The sequence below is a fragment of the Oryctolagus cuniculus genome, chromosome 9, assembly GCF_051225735.1.
Source record: "Oryctolagus cuniculus isolate XC-2025 breed Fujian yellow rabbit chromosome 9, ASM5122573v1, whole genome shotgun sequence".
In the NCBI taxonomy this organism is placed as follows: Eukaryota; Metazoa; Chordata; class Mammalia; order Lagomorpha; family Leporidae; genus Oryctolagus; species Oryctolagus cuniculus.
In genome coordinates, this window is record NC_142875.1 from 123,912,710 (window position 1) to 123,933,831 (window position 21,122).

The following is a 21,122-nucleotide window of genomic DNA, read 5'->3' on the forward strand; positions in this document are numbered from 1 at the left end:
AATGCACTGTTGCATTTGATTTGCTGGTATTTTGCTGTGATTTTTTACATCTAAGTTCATCAGGGAGGTCAGTCTATAACTGTCTCTTAGTTGTATTCTTGCCTGGTTTGGGTATCAAGGTTTGCAACAGTTCTTTCCATTTCAGTTTTTTTTTAAGAGTTTGAGAAGCCTTGGTGTTAGTTCTCCCTTAAAAGTTTGGTAGAAGTCAGTAGTGAAACAATCTGGCCCTGGGCTTTGCTTTGTTGGGAAGCCATTTGATTACTGATTTAATCTCACTCCTTGTTACTGGTCTGTTCAGTTTTTCTGTCTCTGTGGTTCACTTTGGTAGGTTGTGTGTGTCCAGAAGTTATTTTCTTGTAGGTTTTCCAGTATTTGGCATGTAGTTGTTCATAACAGTCCCTAATGATCTTTCATATTCATTGAAATGTCTCCTTTTTAATCTCTGATACTATTTATTTGGGATTTTTTTTTCTTGTTTAGTCTGATTAAAAGTTTGTCAACTTCAGTATCTTTTCAGAAAATAAACTTTATTTAATTTGTCTTTTTTAATTATTTTATTACTGCTCTGATCTTTGTTTTCTTGACTTCTATTAAATTTGGGTTTAGTTTGTTCTTGCCTTTCTAGGTGCTTGGGGTGCACTACTAGGTTGTTCATTCGAAAGCATTCCTTTTATGCAGGTACTTGTTGCAATACCCTTACTACCATTTATGCTATATCCCATAAGTTTTGGTTATGTTGTGTTTCCATTTTTCAGAAAAATGTTAATTTACCTTTTGATTTCTTTAATGAATTACTTTGTTCAACATCACATTGTTTAGTCTCCTTGCATTTGTATAATTCCTCAAGTTTCTTTTGTTGTTGGTTTCTAGTTTAATTTAATGGTGTCAGGAAAGATACATGATATTCGAGGTCTTCAAGAAGTTCATGGAAAAAGCATATAATGAAATATATTTCTTACAAAATATTCTCCAGTTTTTTGGCACCAAAAAAACTTATCTTTTAATTCCATTTTTCCATGAACTTCTTGAAGCACCTCTCCCTCCATACTCCCACCATGATTTTAACTTTCATGAATCTCTTGGGATTTGTTTTGTGGTCTCATATACAGTCTATTCTAGACAAAAATGTTCCATGTGCTGATGAAGACAAAGTGTATGCTACAGCTGTTGGGTGAAGTATTCTATGAAAGTCTGTTATACCATTTTTGGTTCATAGTATAGTTTGATTTTCATCTTTATTGATTTCATACCTGAATGATGTCTAGTATGGGTGCTAAAGAATCCACTCTCTCCGTCAGTTTGGATTTAATAACATTTGTTTAAAAAAATAAAATTGGATCTCAAATTTGCTATATCTTCTTACTGAACTGATCCCTTGATCATTATATAAGAGATCTGGTTTGTCTCATATGAGAGTTTTTCCCTTAAAGTCTACTTTGTCTGATACAGGTATAGTTATTCCTGCTTGCTTGTGGTTTCTGTTTGCATGGGACATCTTTTTATTTACTCTGCATCTGTGTGTGTCTTTGCTGATAAAATCAGTTTTTTTGTAGGCAGCATGTAGCTGGGTCTTGTTTTCTTTAAGCCATTCAGTCTCTTTAAATTGGGAAATTTAGTTTAAAAATCAAGGTTATTATTAATAAGGAAAGTTGTACTACTGTCATTTTAATTTCTGTGGTTTGAAAATTCTTTTCTTTCTCTCCTCTTATTTGTGGGTTGGTGGTTAGTAATGTTAGATTTGTATTTTTTTAAACATTTATTTATTCATTTGAAAGTCAGAGTTACACAGAGAGAGGAGAGACAGAGAGAGAGAGAGAGAGAGAGAGAGAGAGAGAGGTCTTCCATCGCTGGTTCACTCCCCAATTGGCCACAACGGCTGGAGCTGCGCGGATCCAAAGCCAGGAGCCAGGAGCTTCTTCTGGGTCTCCCACGTGGGTGCAGGGGCCCAAGGACTTGGGCCATCTTCTGCTGCTTTCCCAGGCCATAGCAGAGAGCTGGATCGGAAGTGGAACATCTGGGACTTGAACCAGTGCCCATACAGGATGCCAGCGCTTCAGGTCAGGACAGTAACCTGCTGTGCCACAGCACTGGCCCCTTGATTTGTATTTATTCTTTGTGTGTCTGTTCTTCTAGTGGGTTTTATACTTTCATGCATTCTCATAATGCTAGTTAATCTCACTTCTGGATGTAGGACTCCATTAAACACCTTTGGTAAGGCTGCTCTAGTGGTGACAGATTTCCTGTTTCTGCTTATTCTTGAAAGTAACTGTTTTCTTGTTTATTGCTTAAGGATAGCTTTGAGTATGGTATTCTCGGTCGGCAGCTGTCTCTTTCAGAACTTGCAGTATGTCGGGCCGGCGCCGTGGCTCAATAGGCTAATCCTCCACCTTGCGGCGCCGGCACACCGGGTTCTAGTCCCGGTCGGGGCGCCGGATTCTGTCCCGGTTGCCCCTCTTCCAGGCCAGCTCTCTGCTATGGCCAGGGAGTGCAGTGGAGGATGGCCCAGGTGCTTGGGCCCTGCACCCCATGGGAGACCAGGAAAAGCACCTGGATCCTGGCTCCTGCCATCGGATCAGCGCGGTGCGCCGGCTGCAGCGGCGGCCATTGGAGGGTGAACCAACGGCAAAAGGAAGACCTTTCTCTCTCTGTCTCTCTCTCTCACTGTCCACTCTGCCTGTCAAAAATAAAAAAAAAATAAAATAAAATAAAATAAAATAAAAAAAAAACTTGCAGTATGTCATTCTATTTCCTTCTGGCCCAAAAGGTTTCTGTTGGGAAATATGCTGTTTGTCTAATGGAAGTTTCCTTCAATGTGAATTGGTGTTTAAAAAAAAGATTAATTTATTTGAAAAGCATAGTGACGGGGGAGGAGAGGCAGGTAGGGAGTTCCAGACACACACAGAGCACACACACACACACACACACACAGAAACCTTCTGGTTCATTCACCAAATGGCCACAACAGCCAGGGCTGGGCCAGACCAAAGCTAGGAGTTAGGAACTCCATTTGAGTCTCTGACATGGTTGGCAGGGGCCCAAGCACTTGGGCCATTTTCTTTTGCCTTTTCCCAGGCACTTCAGCATGGAGCTGTCTCAGAAACAGGGTAGCTGGGACTCAAACTGGCACTCTGATATGGGGTTGCCAGAGCTGCAAGAAGTTGCTTACCCTGCTGTTCCATAACACTGACCCCAAATTAGTACCTTTCTCTTGCAGTTTTTAGAATACTCTCTGTGCCTTATATTTTTGACAGTTTGACTATAATGTGCCATGGTCAGGATCTCTTCTGGTCTTATCTATTTGGGGTCCTATATGTCTCTGGTACTTAGATGTCCATATCCTTCTCCAGATTGGGGAACTTTTCAACAATGATTTCACTGAAGAGGTTTTTCTATGACTTTTTTGTTTTCTTTGCCCTCCTGATTTCCCAAAATCCACGTATTTGTTCATTTAGTAGCATCTTAGGAGTCTCAGACACTGTATTTCATTCTTCCTGCTCTTCTGCCTGCCTGGGATATTTCGTAAGAAATGTCTTCAGGTTCAGATACTCTTATTTCTGATGGATACAGTCTGTAATCGAAGCTCTCAACTGTATTTTTATGTGACTTATGAGTTCTTCATTTGCAATATTTCTATTTGATACCTTTAATGATCACTATCTCTTCAATGAATTTCTCATTCACATCTTCAAATTCTCATTCATACTTTTGTAATTTCTCTGAACTGTCTTTCTGTACTCTCCTGAGTTTCACTGCATTTCCTTATAATCATTCTTTGGAATTCTATGTCAGGCATTTCATCAATATTCTTCCTTTTGCTAGAAAGCTATTCTGTTCCTTTGAGGGTGTCATGTTACCTTGTTTTTTCTGTTTCTTGTGTCCCTACATTAAGATTTTCACATCTGGTGGATCAGTTGTCTTTGTCACTTTTGTAAGGTGGCATTTGCAGTAAGTGGCTTTCTCTGAAGAGGTTGGCTGTCCATTTGATGAGTTGATGAGTGTCCGTTTGATGAGTGGCTTAGGTTCCAGTTGAGGTGACTGGTAGGTGACAGTTGCTTTGGTTCCAGATGAGGATCATACTAAGTCTCTTTATGCCTTCTTCAGCTGTGACCCTTGGCATTGGGCACAATGCATGTAGTATGAGTCACAGAACCTTTCTGTCTAAGGAGAGGGGACCATGTGAGGGCAGGAGTTCTGTAACAGCCCAGGCAGGTGTGGTACACAGAGAAGTGGGAGTGGGGCACTTACTGTGTGGCCACTCCAGCAATGGGACTGATGGCCCCAAGGACATGCAGTGCAGCGTACTTTTCTCTGTCAGTGGTAGGTGTGAAATGACTGGATTTTTGAAAAATGGAACTAGTCCTGCATGCCATGGTTTCACATCTGCAGAAACTAGTAACTCCTCGTTGAGATTCCTCTACAGGAGAACAAAGAATATCCAGAGCTTGCAAAGCACAAGACCCATGACAAAACTCAAGGGAATCCATAGCAATAATTCTTACCACTGTGATGTTTGCTCAATGCAGTCCAATCTGATTCCTCGTTCTGTATTTTATTAATTGAATTTTTTTTTTATTTTTGACAGGCAGAGTGGACAGTGAGAGAGAGAGAGACACAGAGAGAAAGGTCTTCCTTTTTGCCATTGATTCACCCTCCAATGGCCGCCATGGCCGGCGCACTGCAGCGGCGCATCACGCTGATCCGAAGCCAGGAGCCAGGTGCTTCTCCTGGTCTTCAATGGGGTGCAGGGCCCAAGGACTTGGGCCATCCTCCACTGCACTCCCGGGCCATAGCAGAGAGCTGGCCTGGAAGAGGGGCATCCGGGACAGAATCTGGTGCCCCGACCGGGACTAGAACCTGGAGTGCCGGCGCCGCAAGGCAGAGGATTAGCCTAGTGAGGCACGGCGCCAGCGTAATTGGAATATTATTACAAGGAAGATCTCTCTTTTCACGATTAATATGAACTTCTATATTCTTATTTCATTGTGCAGGGTAAAATGTGTTACTGTCATTAACTGTTTCTGCTCCCCAATTTTCTGATTTGGCCACTGGGAGGCCTTTCCAGTTGGATTTTGTGTTCCCTGACATAGCTCCATCGTTACTTGATCACTTCTTAGAATAAAATTAATGATCAACTAATCTATCTTTAAACCACTTTCAAGTGCTCCCAGAGGGTCGTCAGCCATTCCACCTGTTGGACAAAATCCAGCATCCGAGCATTTTCATCAGCAGCAAGAATTTTCCTTCTGCAAACAGTTCTGATGGCCAAATGCGCTTAACAGCCTTGGCTCTGTTCCTAGCGATGCACCGTGTGCAACTAGGGTAGAGGCTGACCTAATCCTGACGAGATTTTAATCGTATTCATGAAGTTATAATAACTCATCCAGAGCTGTCAACAGATAACCTAGAAGTATCTTGGGGTTTGGTATCAACAAAATGGCAGCTCAGGTCTTCCGTTCTCACTTGGATTCCCTAAGATTGAGCCTTCACCTTGGGTACTATGTTAACCTCTATCCAGCCTCTCCCACCCACAGAGTTACATCTGCAGATTGTTATGGGTACCATGTCTTCCAGTCCTGTGTGTGTTGGTCCTATTTCAGACTGAAGCTGGAACCTACCTTAAACCCTCCAATAAATGTGGTTAAGTCCCTTTTCCAGAACCAGCTGCAGCAGTGAGCTTACTAAAATTTAGGTATTTCTGGACTTGACTCCCAAGTCATTAGGCAAATGCTAACCCTCAGTTTCTTCAACCATAAGAAAGAAGTACTCGCTATACAGGTTTGTCAGCAAGGTGAAGTGAAAATATATATGTAAAGTGCTTTGCATTTTGCCATACTCAAATGGTTAGCAATATCAGTTATTATTACTGATATTACTATAATTGTTATTAGGCAATTATTACAAATGTACCAGCTGTTCTGGCTTTTTCCCAAAAGAAAAAAGGGCAACTGTCCAGAGGGGTGACATTTCTAAATACCACTGTATTTCATGCACAATAGGTGGCAGCAGAGGCTATATACCTTTCTCTGCTGGACAAGGAAGGGAAGTCATGGAATGGAACCTAGGAATGATTTTAATCTAATCACCCATGTAAAAAGTTCCTGGGCTATACACAAAAGGGCTAGCCTTCTACTCTCAGATATTTTAAAGACTCTCTGGGCTTTGATTTCTTCATATGTCAAGAGGTGGTTTGATATCAGATGACTTCCAGAATGGCATCCATCTCTAAGACTCTATGCTTCTATTCGCCAGGACTCCCCCATCTATTCCCGGTGATCTGTGTGCAAATGAGACTACTTTATCATTTCAGTCTGGACTTCTCTCCTCACAAGAGTAACATCTTTCTGTGCCAAGAGTTAAACACTGAAGACGATGAAACACAGGGAGGAGAAAGCTGTTTCCATTTCTTGAAGGACAATGGATGGTCAAATATTTGCTACGTTTTTCACTGCTATTTAACCCACACAACCACTCCATTGGTAAATATTCTTCTATAATTAGCACATCTTCTAAAAAAACCAAACTTTAGTCATCACCACTCAGATTGCAGCTAAAGGTTAGAATATTGGTATCGATGTAATTGATTTCAACAGAAAATTACTCTTGGATTCATTTAGTTTCCTGCTCATCCTCAGTTCATTTGAAATAGGCTGAAATATCTGTGGCTCCCATCATACCATCTGTTCACTAGGCTTTCTTTCGTAGTATGAACAGGTACCTTGTATTAAACCACATCAAGCACTTTACCAAGATACTATTCTAAATGTATTAGCTATAGCATCTCATTAAATTCTCACAATAAACCTATATATGGATGAGATTCAAAGGTATCTCATGGTTGTAATTTACTGATTTCTTTCATCTTTTCCTCCAAGCCATTCTTTCCATATCCACTTTAAAATGAATCCCAAGGCTACAATGTACATTCCCACATACCCTGCGAAACTTAAAGTTGGTTTCCCAAAGTCCCATCTTTTAGTATATTTCTCCAATATCTCCTTTTCACTTGAAATGGTATTTCTCTTATCACTCTTTCTATGAAGGCTCATGTAATAATAGCTTAATAATATTAACTTCATAGTCAACACTCCCAAATCTCTATTATTAGATTTTTGTCTTATGCTATGTTATTGAAGCATGAAACAACATATATTTAACTTTGTATGTATTTGCAGAGAATTAAAATTGTTCTTTAGATTGCATACATGCTTACTATGGAAACTTGGAACAAGACAGAAAGCAAAAACAATAAAATGTAAGTGTCACTATTTAAGGTAATTATAGTATTTGTGCACAAAATTTCCATTTACTTAATGGAGATGATATTGTATAAAATGCTTTTGGTCAAGATAATGAGGCAGAAATAACCACTTATTTTTTCAGTGCTTTACATGTCACTGTGTAATATCATTCTAATAGTATTCTGTGCATGAACTTTTTGAAAAATTACATTTCTGTTGACCAGTTTTCTGCCTTGTCCACTTATTTTCATACTCAACTTGCACTGAATATAGAAAAATCTATTTAACAACAAGAATTAAGTTATTCTCATGTTGAGGTTTTAAACAGTTAATGAACACATTTGGAGAACTCGTCTTAGAATTCTCAGATCTATATCATTCAAGGAAAGAGAAGCACTTGCCTTCATCTCCATCATCCCCAAATGGGTAGAAGAGAGCAACGGCTAAGTTGATGAACACGGCCAGGTTGAAGGAAATGCTGCCCCAGAGAGAGATGTGCCTTGAGAACCAGAACAGGGCAGGGTTACCTAGGAAGCAGGAAGGGCAAGGGGACGGAACAGAAAATGAACCATGGTTTCAACACATGAGCCTTACGAACTGTTTTCATAAATGCACCATTACGAACTATTCCAAAAGCAAATTTAAATATTTAAGATGACGTATTGTAGCCAGTCCACTAAAAATAATCAGTATCAGGAGGGTGTTTTATATTTGATTCTTTCTTTCATCCTTTAGTCCGTTTACACCTAAACTATCAAAGAAGGGAAATTCAGCAATTGCAAAAGGTGGTCAGGAAAAGTGATTCTGTAACAGTTCTCTCTAATCCATCAGGGTAGATTAGGGGGAGGCAGGTTAACAGCTGCTTAGGGCCCTCTTTAATGGAATGATATCCATCACTGTATAACTTGGCATCACTGATGAATTGCACTACTAGCATATCTTAGAGTCTTATAGAAACCAAAACCCTTAGCCCAGATACAACTGCAGTGAGAAGTCCTACGATATGGCCACTGCAGCTTGAAACTAGGAAACTCAGGCACAATACTACTTCCTGATAACCAGCAGTTTATAATATTATCTACATTTTAAACCTTAAAGCTTATGAAGGACTTATTGGGTTTGAAGTAGAAGAAGATAAAAGCTACAATAAGAGCTACCAGTAAGTGGGAGGGCTTTGCTGAACAGTTTCAGAAAGAGACTTCTGTCAGCCACCAGAGGTATCTACTGTATACAAACACACCAAAAATGAGTTCTTCCCAACCGCCCTGAACAACTGAACAGGTATGTAATGCACTAAGTTTGAATGGAAGCTTATGGCTCTTTCAGGTCTTGTCCATTCTCTAACTCTGAATGTCTTAACCCCAGGATCAAAATACTGCAGTTAATTGAGAAGAATTGCATAGATTTCTTCAAAAAGAAATGATCAACTTGTCAGATAAATCCTGTGAATTTCAATCTGGTGTCACTTACAATATTACTTATAAACCACATTTTCCTTCAGGACATCCTGTTTTCCTCCTCTTGGAAGGAATATTCCAACCCTAGAACAAGCTATGCTATGTCACGGCTTTTCATTCATTTCATTGACTGATGTATCACTCATAAATTAGGAGTCCTCATTTTTTTTTTGTTTGTTTTGTTTTGTTTTGTTTTTTGACAGGCAGAGTGGACAGTGAGAGAGAGAGACAGAGAGAAAGGTCTTCCTTTGCCGTTGGTTCACCCTCCAATGGCCGCCGCGGCCGGCGCGCTGCGGCCGGCGCACCGCGCTGATCCGATGGCAGGAGCCAGGAGCCAGGTGCTTTTCCTGGCCTCCCATGGGGTGCAGGGCCCAAGCACCTGGGCCATCCTCCACTGCACTCCCTGGCCACAGCAGAGGGCTGGCCTGGAAGAGGGGCAACCAGGACAGAATCCGGCACCCCGACCGGGACTAGAACCCGGTGTGCCGGCGCCGCTAGGCGGAGGATTAGCCTAGTGAGCCGCAGCGCCGGCCAGAAGTCCTCATTTTTAAAAGCAGAATATTAAGACAAAATTAGATTTTGATGCAGACATTTGAAATAAGTCCTTAATTATAAATCCACCAAGTAAATGAGATTCTTCCCATAGCCTCATAATAGGCTGCTTCCAAATTTGAACTAAAATATACATGGGAAATCATTTAAGATTTATTTTTTGATAAATCATAAAATATTTATCAAAAAGAGCACAGAACCTACACTTCTAGTTCATTATTTGATTTATTTTTTTGTCAGAGAACATCATGTTGTCCAGATGACCAAATAAAATTACTGAGTCTTCATAAATATTTTTGATGTCCCAAATTTTACTGAATTCTGTAAGTTCTACAAGGTAAAACACTAGGAGGGAGTAATTTCTTTGATTCTTTTCAAACATTCTGCTAAGAGATCCTGAAAATGCATGTCACAATCTAATACCCAAAGGGAGTATTTCTCAAGCTCTTCTCAAAGTCACAAATCTAGCATTCCTAGAATGATGAAATGCTGTGAATAGAGGCATTGAGAAAGCATACACGCTCGCCAGGGCAACTTCTCAAAAGACAAAAGAGATAAACAAGTTCCCCCATTCAATTATTCTAAAGTCTCATGGTACCCCATATCTGGGAAAATTATGTATTTACCTTTTAAAACTCAGCATTTCCAACATTTCCAAACAGACTTCAGTGCTGAGACAGAAGTAATAGGAACTGTATTACACTGATAGTTAACTGTGAAATTATTACATTGGTTTAGTTGACCACCAGTGTGATGAAATGTTCAGGTTGTCTGATTGGGGAAGTAAAGATACATGGAAGAATGACTCCCACAGGAACATTCAACATCCACTCAACTACAGGACAACAGAGGACGAGGGTGCTGGTGCCTGGGCTGCTCCAGTCTATTCACTATGGTCAAGGCCAGTTGTGGCCGACTCATGGGCTTCCAACCTGCAGCTGTTCACCAGCTGTGGTGGACAGCTTCAACCTTGCATTTCACACACTTATCAAAAACAGCATCAGTAAAAGATGACCTAATGAGGCAGGGTTTTCTGCTTTCATTAAGCGGCAGGGGTCTCTGCTCTGGGTGCAGCCTGAGCTTACACACCTGAGAGATTGCAGTAACATCAGCCTGGCAAGAAATCAATGCAGAATATACATGAATTGCCATCTTGGGTCCCAAAGTACCAGTTTATCTACCACTATGCAAAAACCAAGTTGCTCCAGGTTAGGGTACTCACTCCTAATTTTCTTCTGCCACTTCATTTCATTGTAGAGATCTTCTGTTTGCTGGAAAAAGTCATTCACTTTGCTTCCTTGTTCATCCCTTTCGGTCGTATTGTACACTCGGCACTTGGACTCCCGTGTGAGATATTCACATATGTTGGGCACAGGAAAAACAATCTGCTCCATCGTCCTATCGTGCCGAACGATCTGAAAACATTGATTTGCATTTGCTGTTAGCCCTTCGCACACCTCAGTCTTAGACTATATTTTGCTTTTAATATGATTTTATGAATTAGTATGAAAACATTAACCAGCATGAAATATCTAAAATAGTCCTCCACTATACTACTTTGTATTTTTTTCTTTAAAAGAAACTGACATGTCATAAACACCACACTCGGTTATAAATAGCAAAAATTAAGCTTTTCCATTCCTTCTGACTCAGCATTAAACTTCTGTCATTTTCTTTTAATTCTGTGAAGCATACCACAGAGCAAGGATGGGCTAGCAGGTGACTGGCAAGGCGGCCCTACACACACACTCCTGTTCTCAGCCTTTTATTTCTAAAAAGGGATGTTGGAGAACAAAAGAGTTCAGCATCATGCATTTGAATTCTACAGAGAAAGGTGCTTTATCAACAAAATGTTATCTTATTCACGGCAAGAAACATAACATCCATTTTAGCATAGTATGAATATATGCAAATATTCATTATTTTGGACCTCTTTTATTTTTATTTTTATATTCTTGACTATTTAATGTTAGCCAAGAAAAATCAGGCTGAATAGTCAGATATAGATTCATTATGTAACACATTTTGTGACACCTCAAGTTCAAGGTTCACATGTATACACTGTGCCCAGTTTTCAGGGCTTGGTCTAACTCTGAATAGTAATTCTATTTCCCTCTGTCACTGACTGCTGTTGTGGGAGTGCAAATGACCAAAGTTTAGAAAACAAGGCAAAAGGAGAAATCTGGAGGGGCTTCCAAGAAAGGGTTTACTTCTCAATAAAGGAAGAGAGCCACATGAGATATAAATAAACAAACAAACAAACAAACCAAATTTCATTTTTTGCCTGTACCCTCTTTCTTTTTTTGCGTACAACAAAAGGGTGAATTAAGGATATGATGCTTAAAACTCTGACGGCTATCTTGTACCTGTGAGGTGAAATACTGCCAGCACGACAGGGAGCCCAGCAGAAGGGCAGGGCACTGTGGGAAGACATCACCGAGGCACTGGATTAATTACAGAACCACCAGTACCTCCAGGCACCCCATAATTAATACAAATTTGTATTGTTATTATTAATTTTTTATTGTTTAAACAACGTTAAGTCTGGTATTCTATAACAGGAGGTATCTTAAATCATATATTTAGGATATATTAACCACATACTAGAGTATTATCATAATATACTAGTGTAACTGCATACTATCATAACAAACAAGATGAGATCTACTAGTGGTAAATACAAATTTCTGCATACAGTTTTAAAAAAATCAACTGTACAAAACAATTGGACATAATGGTACGGTAGGCAACCACATGAGGTAAAAAAAAGACCGATTTGATCAAACAGTATCCCATATGTAGAAGAAGAATCTCTGTGTGCTTGAGAAAATAATGTCTTGATAATCACAAGCCAAGCAATTCAGTCCCTTTCTGAAATGTCATGTTTGATGCTCAGTGTCACATTTTACAAAGGGCATTTGCAAACTGGAAGGATTACTGAAGGAAATGAAAATGCATTAACTGTAAAATGACAAATATGGATAATTTTTCTATGCATTGATTCAACAAATGTTGCTTCAATCCTTATGTGAAGAATTTCGGAGAGTTCAAAGTGAAAAACAACAGAAAAACAACAGAAACCCCAATCAATAGGAACTTGTAGTTCAGCATTCAAGATGGTTCTTCAAATGTTAGGGCCAAGCAACTGTGTTCAGAAGGAAACACTGGGAAAACATTAAAGGGAGCTACTGTGAACTTTCCAGTTCAAGAAAAATGAAAACTTTTTAATTGTTTGAGTCCAAAATTTGGTCAGTTTCCTCTGGAAGAAGTGTGATTTCTATCCCTGGAAGAATTTAAAGCAGAACAATCATTATAGGGCATATCCTTCTTGGACAGACAATTAAACCGAAATCCCCTTCTGTTTTCCGGCGTTTTTAAGTCCGTCACTTACAGACAAACTATTCTCCACAACATTAATTATTTTGGTTGTGTTGTGGGCAGTGTTCAGTCTTGGAAAGGCAAAGATGATCAAGACCTCCTGCCACAGGCAGGTGACAAGTGACATACGGAGCAGACACTACTCCAAGTGTGATCGGGATTAAACTAATGATCAAACTGCTAGGGAGCTATGTGGGGTGGAATTAATGAGTGACAGGAGGAGGGAGGGGAGGCTTCTCCAGGGACATCATACGAGAGAGTCTGGGAATAAGCATGTGAAAACCTTAGAGCCCAGACGACTCCTCTGAAACCTGGATTTCTGAGTTCAAGTTCATAGATGTGTAAATACCTCAAATTCAGTCTGTCTGAGGATGAATAAACAATCTACAGTGGGAAGAATCACTATGTTCCTAAAGTTGTATTTATGAAATGCATAAAGTTTGTATACCTTAAATAGAATGTTTCTGGGGAGGAAAAAAAGAATCATCTATCTTTTAACTACCAAACTCCATTCTCTCCTAGAATTCCCATGCCAGTACTTGGCACCAACTTCCGTCTGTAACCCAGGTGAGCGCCGGCACAGCCTAGTTAAGTTTCCTCCCTCACCCTAACATTGTTTCATTCTGAGAACAAGATGGCTTAAGAGCAGAAGCTCCTTCCCAGGCTAGAAGGTTTAAATGGGTCACATCCAAGATGGCTGCCAATGCCACCACAGGCACACAGCAAGCCTCGTTTCCATGCTTAACATCATTTCCACCAGCTCTGTGATGGTTGACAATTGTCATGACAACTGGTGGAAGACACAGTTATAGGACAGATTCTATAGGACCCAGATTCTGAGCCTCCCCTTACCCAGAAAATCCACATATAGTCCTCCCGTTGTGAGCACCCTGCTCCCCTCGTGTCTACTGCCTGCTATCGCTGATTCCCCAGCCACCAGCAGCGTGAGAAGCTGGTTTGTGAACTCGGTTTTCCCTTTCCCAGTCTCTGGCCACTGAGTCAAGCTCATGCTGTTGGTGTGCAGCTTTGGTTTTGTCACTATCTTTGTGACACTCAATGGACAAAGAACAAGAATGGAGGGTTCCTCCCCCCAAAAAGGGGGGCACATGACCATTTGTTCATCCTTTACCTGACCTTACATGTGAAATCCAACATCAAGTCCTGTTAGTATATCTAGATTTTTCTCTCTTTCCCTTTATCTCTGTGTATGTATGTATGTATGTGTATGTATACACACACACACACACAGATTCATCTGTCTTTATGTATGTGCACGGATTTGCCAATCTAGCCTTTTTTTTTAGACTTTTATTTAGTAAATATAAATTTCCAAAGTACAGTTTATGGATTACAGTGGCTTCCCCCACATAACTTCCCTCCCACTCGCACCCCTCCCATCTCCCGCTCCCTCTCCCATTCCGTTCACATCAAGATTCATTTTCAATTATCTTTATATACAGAAGATCGATTTAGTATATATTAAGTAAAGATTTCATCAGTTTGCACCCACATAGAACATAAAGTGTAAAATACTGTTTGAGTACTAGTTATAGCATTAATTCACAATCTTATTTAGAAAAAGGTCATAGTCAAAGTAGAAGTTCTCTCCTCCCTTCAGAGAAAGGTACCTCCTCCTTTGATGGCCCATTCTTTCTACTGGGATCTCACTTGCAGAGATCTTTCATTTAGGGGTTTGTTTGTTTTGTTTTGTTTTTGCCAGAGTGTCTTGGCTTTCCATGCCTAAGATACTCTCATGGGCTCTTCAGCCAGATCCGAATGCCTTAAGGGCTGATTCTGAGGTCAGAGTGCTGTTTAGGACATCTGCCATTCTATGAGTCTGCGGTGTATCCTGCTTCCCATGTTGGATCATTCTCTCCCTTTGTTATTCTATCAGTATTAGCAGACACTAGTCTTGTTTGTGTGATCCCTTTGACTCTTAGACCTATCAGTGTGATCAACTGTGAACTGAAATTGATCACTTGGACTAGTGAGATGGCATTGGTACATGTAACCTTGATGGGATTAATCTAGCCTTCTTCAATACTACTGTTTCTAATCTTTCTGTGTGATTTACCTGTATTTTCTACCATGTTATCTTTCCTAATCCTTTCTCTACACAGCAACCAGAGTGCTCTTTCGAAAACAGTCATCCCCCACCCCCACCCCCGTGTTCCTGTACACCTTCCCTTTGTTCACTTTATTTTATCTGAATTACCCCAGCTGGTCTTAAGTAACAGGAAACTGTACTCAATCTTTAATACATTCTGGGGAAGGCATCTGACTGTGTTTAGATTCTGGCATCCCACATCAATATTCAAGCTCCGGCTCCTAATTCTGGCTTCCTGCTTATGCAGACCCTGGGAGGCAATGGTGATGATCCGTGTAATTGCATTCCTGCCACCCACGTGGGAGACCTGGATGGCATTCCTGGCTCCTGGCTGTAGTTCAGGTCTGGCAGTTGTATTCAAGAAGGAACTAATGGATTGGCACGTGCTCTGTCTTCCTAGCATTCAAATAAACGGCTTTTTTTTCATTTTTAATGTATCCTTAATGGCAGCCTTTTCTGTGAAATGGATCCTGAAATTCCTCAGGTGCCATTAATTGCTATTCCCCTACACATTTCCTTGGCTCTCTATCCATACACTTGCTATACAGAATTATCTTCTGTATATGTGAGTGGATAAAGTGTAAGTGTTCAGAAAACACTTGCTAAATGTCTGCATCTATGGATCTACGGTGAAATCTCTTCTCTCAGCTGGGAATGAAGACAACCACCTCCAACAGCAGCCCTGTCACCCACAGGCAGGAACCAAACCACTCTCTCTGGCCTTTTCAGTCCACCTGCTTCTCCCTGATCTCTTCTGTACTCCTAGCCCTATACTTTAGCTTCTGGAACCTTCCTTAGGGCCTTCTTGGTTTATTGGCCTATTTGCTATCAATTTCTCCAGCTCCTGGGTTCTACTAGGTCAAGCCACACACCAAAGCTATGGTATTATTAAGGTTTACAAGTGTGAGCAAGGGATCCACTTTGTGACAGAAAGCAGTGGCGCTCATGAGTCCAAAGGTGCGGCGATGGGAAACAGGAAGACACTGTGACTATATACCCCGAGAGTGAACAGCAGTGAAGCCTGCCACATACTCTGCTGAAAACTAAGAAAGTCTGCCAAAATGAATGAATGTATGAATGTAAATGAGGACTGACAAGCGTCAACTACTCAGCTCACTTCTGCTTGATTAGCTCTGTCAACTAGTGTCAAAATGACACTGTAGATAGTAAATGACAGCCAGATGGCTCTCATACACACAATGTTAAGTCCATTCTGACCCACAGCTCCTAAACTGCCACCAGCCATTAAATAATGTCTTTTAGGGGGGCAAAGGGGTTGACTGCTGCACCCTGAAAAATGGAAACTGTCGAATCCTTCCAAGTTACTGCTATTGATGTGAAAACTTCATCACCGCCTTCCACATTTTCTATATTTTTGAACACTTTCTACAGACATACAGAAATCTATTTTAATGTTTTCCACAATTTTTAAAAAGAAATCTTTTCTTGAACAATGGCTTCTGTCTTGTCTCTAAAACATCACTACTCGGTAGTGACTGCTTCTATGACCAAAAGGGGAAAAAAGCACACAAAATAACTATTAAATTCACAAGAAAATTTACAGATAGTTCTAGTTAAAAAAAACTCTGAAAGGTGTGTACCTTAATTTCTTAAGAAAACACTCCTCATTCGTCTTTTAGCATGCCCTTTCACTTTTAATCACTAAATTCTGCTTCAATGTTTTAATAAAAATATGAAGGTAAAAGCAACCGGGTAGGTGCTTGGCACAGAGGTTCAGATGTTGCCTGTCAGAGTGACTGGGTTCAGTCCCCGGCTTCACTCCAATTCCAGCTTCCTGAGAGGCAGCAGGCCACGGTTCAAGTGGTTGGGTTCCTGTCACCCACATGAGAGACCCAGATTGATTCTTGGCTTCAGCCTGGTCCAGCCCCAGCTATGCACGCATTTGGTGAGTGAACCAGCAGATAAGAGCTCTGTTTTTCTGTCTTTGTCAGTCTTTCAAATGAAGTATAAACAAATACATAAAATTTGAGAAAAAAACAAAGTAAATATATCTTTTCACTGTTTATCCCTTTTAAGAAATAATGGAGGCTGGCGCCGCGGCTCACTAGGCTAATCCTCAGCCTTGCGGCGCCGGCACACAGGGTTCTAGTCCCGGTCGGGGTGCCGGATTCTGTCCCGGTTGCCCCTCTTCCAGGCCAGCTCTCTGCTGTGGCCAGGGAGTGCAGTGGAGGATGGCCCAAGCGCTTGGGCCCTGCACCCCATGGGAGACCAGGATAAGTACCTAGCTCCTGCCATTGGATCAGCGCGGTGCGCTGGCCGCAGCATGCCAGCCACAGCGGCCATTGGAGGGTGAACCAACGGCAAAGGAAGACCTTTGTCTCTCTCTCTCACTGTCCACTCTGCCTGTCAAAAAGAAAAAAATAATAATGGAGGGATAGCGCCGTGGCTTAGTGGGCTAAGCCTTCACCTGCAGTGCCGACATCCCATATGGGCACTGGTTCACTTCCCAGCTGCTCCACTTCCAATCCAGCTCTCTGCTAATGGCCTGGGAAAGCAGCAGACGATGACCAAAGTCCTCAGGCCCCTGCACCCATGTGGGAGACCTGAAAGAAGCTCCTGGCTCTTGGCTTCAGATCTGCCCAGCTCCAGCCACTGTAGGCATTTGAGGAGTAAACCAGTGGATCCAAGACCTTTCTGTCTCTTCATCTCTCTGTCTGTAATCTACCTCTCAAATAAATACATAAAATCTTTAGAAAAGAGGAAGAATCCGTGGTACCTCAATCTGAGCAGTGTGGTTGGCATAATACTTCAAGGCTTCATCTCCTTCCTCGGGATCCAGTCCTGGTTTGAGCATGTGCTGTAACAGTTTATTGTGCCGGGCCAGCTGCAGAGGGAAAGATGAAAGATGTCAGACTTTTTTCCTTCTTTCTTGGGGTCAAACTTTGAAATGGCTTTGTCCATTTGCACACATGGCTTCTAAGTCCTGGAGTTAAAGGTTATGTTTCGGGAAAGCACTGTCTGCATTTTAAAGGCATAAATAATGAAGTCACAAGGACCAGCTATTAGCTATTTGTTAAGGACATATGTATTTCCAATAAATGTACATTTGTGCCAGGAAGAAACATCCGCAGTGATACACACACACACACACACACACACAGATGCATGCATATATTTGAAAATGCAATTGACACTCTTGTAGTAAACTTAACAGTTTACACACATGCAAAACAACTTGATCAACAGTGCAGTGGGACTGAAGGTAGAATGCCAGAATGTAGTAGAATGGTAGGTGTGAAAACAACATAAGCAGTACTATACGCATACGCAGGGGTCTGCATTTCAGATCGGTTTCTCTCATGCATATAATCAAGAATAGTGTGCTGAGGCCCGTACGCTCCTGCATCTGAGCACGTGACAAGTGGCACTTCATGGGTACACATCTCAATTTACTGTAATTGAAACCGGGTGATCATAAACAAAAAGTTCATCATAGATTACTGTTAACTGCTGCTGGTAGATGTTCTCACTTCAACATCTACGGCATCTGTTGGCTCGTCCTCTCACTTTGCAGATAATGGATACGTACAGCCTTCAGATGTCACTTTTCTGGCTCGTTGTCTTGAACAATTCCTGAAACCTTGCAATATCGTCAACCTTTCATATATTTGGCTAATGCCTCAAGTTCCCTGAGGGCCATTAGTAAGAAACACTCTGCCACATAATTCTTTCACTCCTAGCACAGTGCCTGCCTCTCACACTGAGCCAGGCACTGCCCTACACACTCCAAGTAAATTATCTCATCGGATTCCACTACGATATGCTGGGGTAGGCATTCATAGAATCCCCGTATTACAGACAAGGAAACTGAGGTACAGAGTGCATAAGGAACTTGTCTGTGATAATATGTCTAGAAAATAGTAGAGCTGGTACTGGACTCAGGCAATATGGCCACCAAATTGGTATTTTATCAGTAGTATTGAATAATCAATAAGTCTTTCTGTTATTCATACAAAGTGTGATTACAAACAATGTGGATAAATTTTAAACAATAAATATAAAACCAATAAACCTATAAACCTATAAGTAAAACCTATAAAACCAAATGAACATGATCCCTGCAGGTAATAATCTGTTAAGTTAAACAGTTATTCAACTGATGCTGCTATATAGCAAAACATTTTTGAAACTGTATTTCAGTACCGGCTTTCAAGATTATTCACAAATCACTCAGGAAAACCATTTACTGTTTTATATTTACATTTGATTGTGAGCTAAATGTGAATTATATAGATTTTTAATATAAATCACAGTTACAAAACTTACTGTGACTTTCAGGGGTTTCTAAAATCTCTATGAGTTTCAACAGACAAACTTATTGTGATCATTCAGGCACGTTAGCAATTAGTAGAAATGGCCAGTTCTTGAAGGTAAGACTGGCATGATTTGTTTACACAAAAGATCTGGGGCACTGGAGAAGAGTTAAGAATGACATTTAGCACATTTAGGGAGAGAAATCGGGATTTGGCTTGGACACCAAAAGCTTTAGGCATCTTGACAATAAGAAGACCTCAATGGAAGCAACAATGAAAGAGGGTTAGGACTTCTGTACCATTCAAACTGCCGCCTGGGATGTGAACTCTGGTCACCTCCACCCCTTGACAGGCACCTGCAGTGACCTGAATGACCAAACAAGTACACTGTGCCTGAAGTTTCAAAATGCATAGCAAGAGATGTAAGAAACTTATTGTTTCGCAGGCATTTCCATGCTGCTTACACATTTTCTTTTTATCAGTCGCCTAGCCTCTTCCTTCTCAACTTTCAGTAGCCTGTAAGAGTTCCACATTTCCTGCTTCCCCTGGAACACCAAAGCAGAAACAAGTGAACCTGTGCCTCCTGAACTGAATTCTTGAGACCCTAAACAAAGCTGTTCTGTAGATTCTGAGTTGGACTGACTGACAGTGTGTTATCTCAAAGGAGATGCTGAGTAGGCTGCTGGATGCTTCTCAGATCTGGGCAGGAGTTGAGGGTCACCAGCGTGTGGCTGATATTTAAAATCATGAGCCTTAAAGACATCACCTAGAAGTGAGCCTAGATAAAGTAGCTTCCTGGAACTCCAAGAGAGATGCGGAAATGAAAAACATAAGCAAAGAAGAGAAAGTTGGGTCATGAAGGTAACATCAAAGCCAGTGCCATGAGGGGCTGGGGAAGCCTGGTGAAGAAAGAATTCTAAGTTGCAGGGAATGTCAGTCAGTCTCAAACGCTGCTGCTAAGTCGAACCAAGTAAGAAGTGGGAAATGCCATTTGGTTTAGCAACTTGGAAGTCACCGGCAAGCTTGAGAGCAGCAGTTCCTGGAAAAGGTAGATGCCAAGCTTTAACCGTGGTGATTTTTTTTTAATTTTTATTTTATTTATTTATTTTTATTTATTTATTTATTTTTTGGACAGGCAGAGTGGACAGTGAGAGAGAGAGACAGAGAGAAAGGTCTTCCTTTGCCGTTGGTTCACCCTCCAATGGCCGGCGCACTGCGGCTGGTGCACCGCGCTGATCCAAAGGCAGGAGCCAGGTGCTTCTCCTGGTCTCCCATGGGGTGCAGGGCCCAAGCACTTGGGCCATCCTCCACTGCACTCCCGGGCCACAGCAGAGAGCTGGACTGGAAGAGGGGCAACCGGGACAGAACCCGGCCCCGACCGGGACTAGAACCCGGTGTGCCGGCGCCGCAAGGCGGAGGATTAGCCTAGTGAGTCGCGGCGCCGGCCTTAACCGTGGTGATTTTAAACAACAAAGAGAGGGCAGGAGGTGCTAAGGATGAGTGGGAATACAGGCAACTCTGGAGAACTACTGCTGCAAGGGGGAGCCAAGAACTGAGAGCGGCTAGACAAGGAACAGGGTGAAAGGGAGGTTTTGCTTTATTGTTAATATGGAAAACACAAAATCATGTTTCCCTGATTTCAGGAGAAAGGGTTTGCTAGAGTAGTGTCTTGACTAAACAGGGACAGAATCATCTAGTACACACGTGGAAGGGTGAGAGAGATTCACCCTGAGTGACAGCTGAGACTAGGGGAGCAGATACAGGAGTGTGGGTAGTTGCGACAGCGGGAACACAGGGGTGCTGTTTTCTGGTCACTTTTATTTTCTAAGTGGGAAGCGGATAATGATGACAGGGAGGAGGGGCTGGATGTTTGAGGATGAGAAGGCCTGAAGCCGTTAGCTGGGGAAAGTGAATGGACCTAGGAAAAGGAGTAGGATTTCCAGCAAGTCCTAAGGGTCTCCTTTATGTGTGGTCCAAGCTAGGGCAGTGAACCATGTTCCTGAGTTTTTCTTCAGCAATGTTCAGCCGTCTGGGTGCAGGCATGAAGTAGCCACAGAATTATAATTAACCAAGACTTGCAGTTTTGTTGTCTGAGCTCAACAACACACAAAAAAAG

General features: G+C 41.5%; 1 protein-coding gene across 3 annotated transcripts in view; it reads right to left on the minus strand.

Moving 5' to 3' along the window:
* Positions 1-21,122, minus strand: part of ITPR2 (inositol 1,4,5-trisphosphate receptor type 2) — a 536,564-nt gene that overhangs the window by 107,279 nt on the left and 408,163 nt on the right. For all 3 annotated transcript variants that reach the window (XM_089304708.1, XM_051850872.3, XM_051850873.3), the window contains 3 exons: positions 17,470-17,577; positions 10,470-10,662; positions 7,640-7,765 (listed from right to left, as the gene is read on the minus strand). In XM_089304708.1, coding sequence (XP_089160834.1) covers positions 7,640-7,765; positions 10,470-10,662; positions 17,470-17,577 — 427 coding nt within the window. The remainder of the gene's footprint in view (positions 1-7,639; positions 7,766-10,469; positions 10,663-17,469; positions 17,578-21,122) is intronic.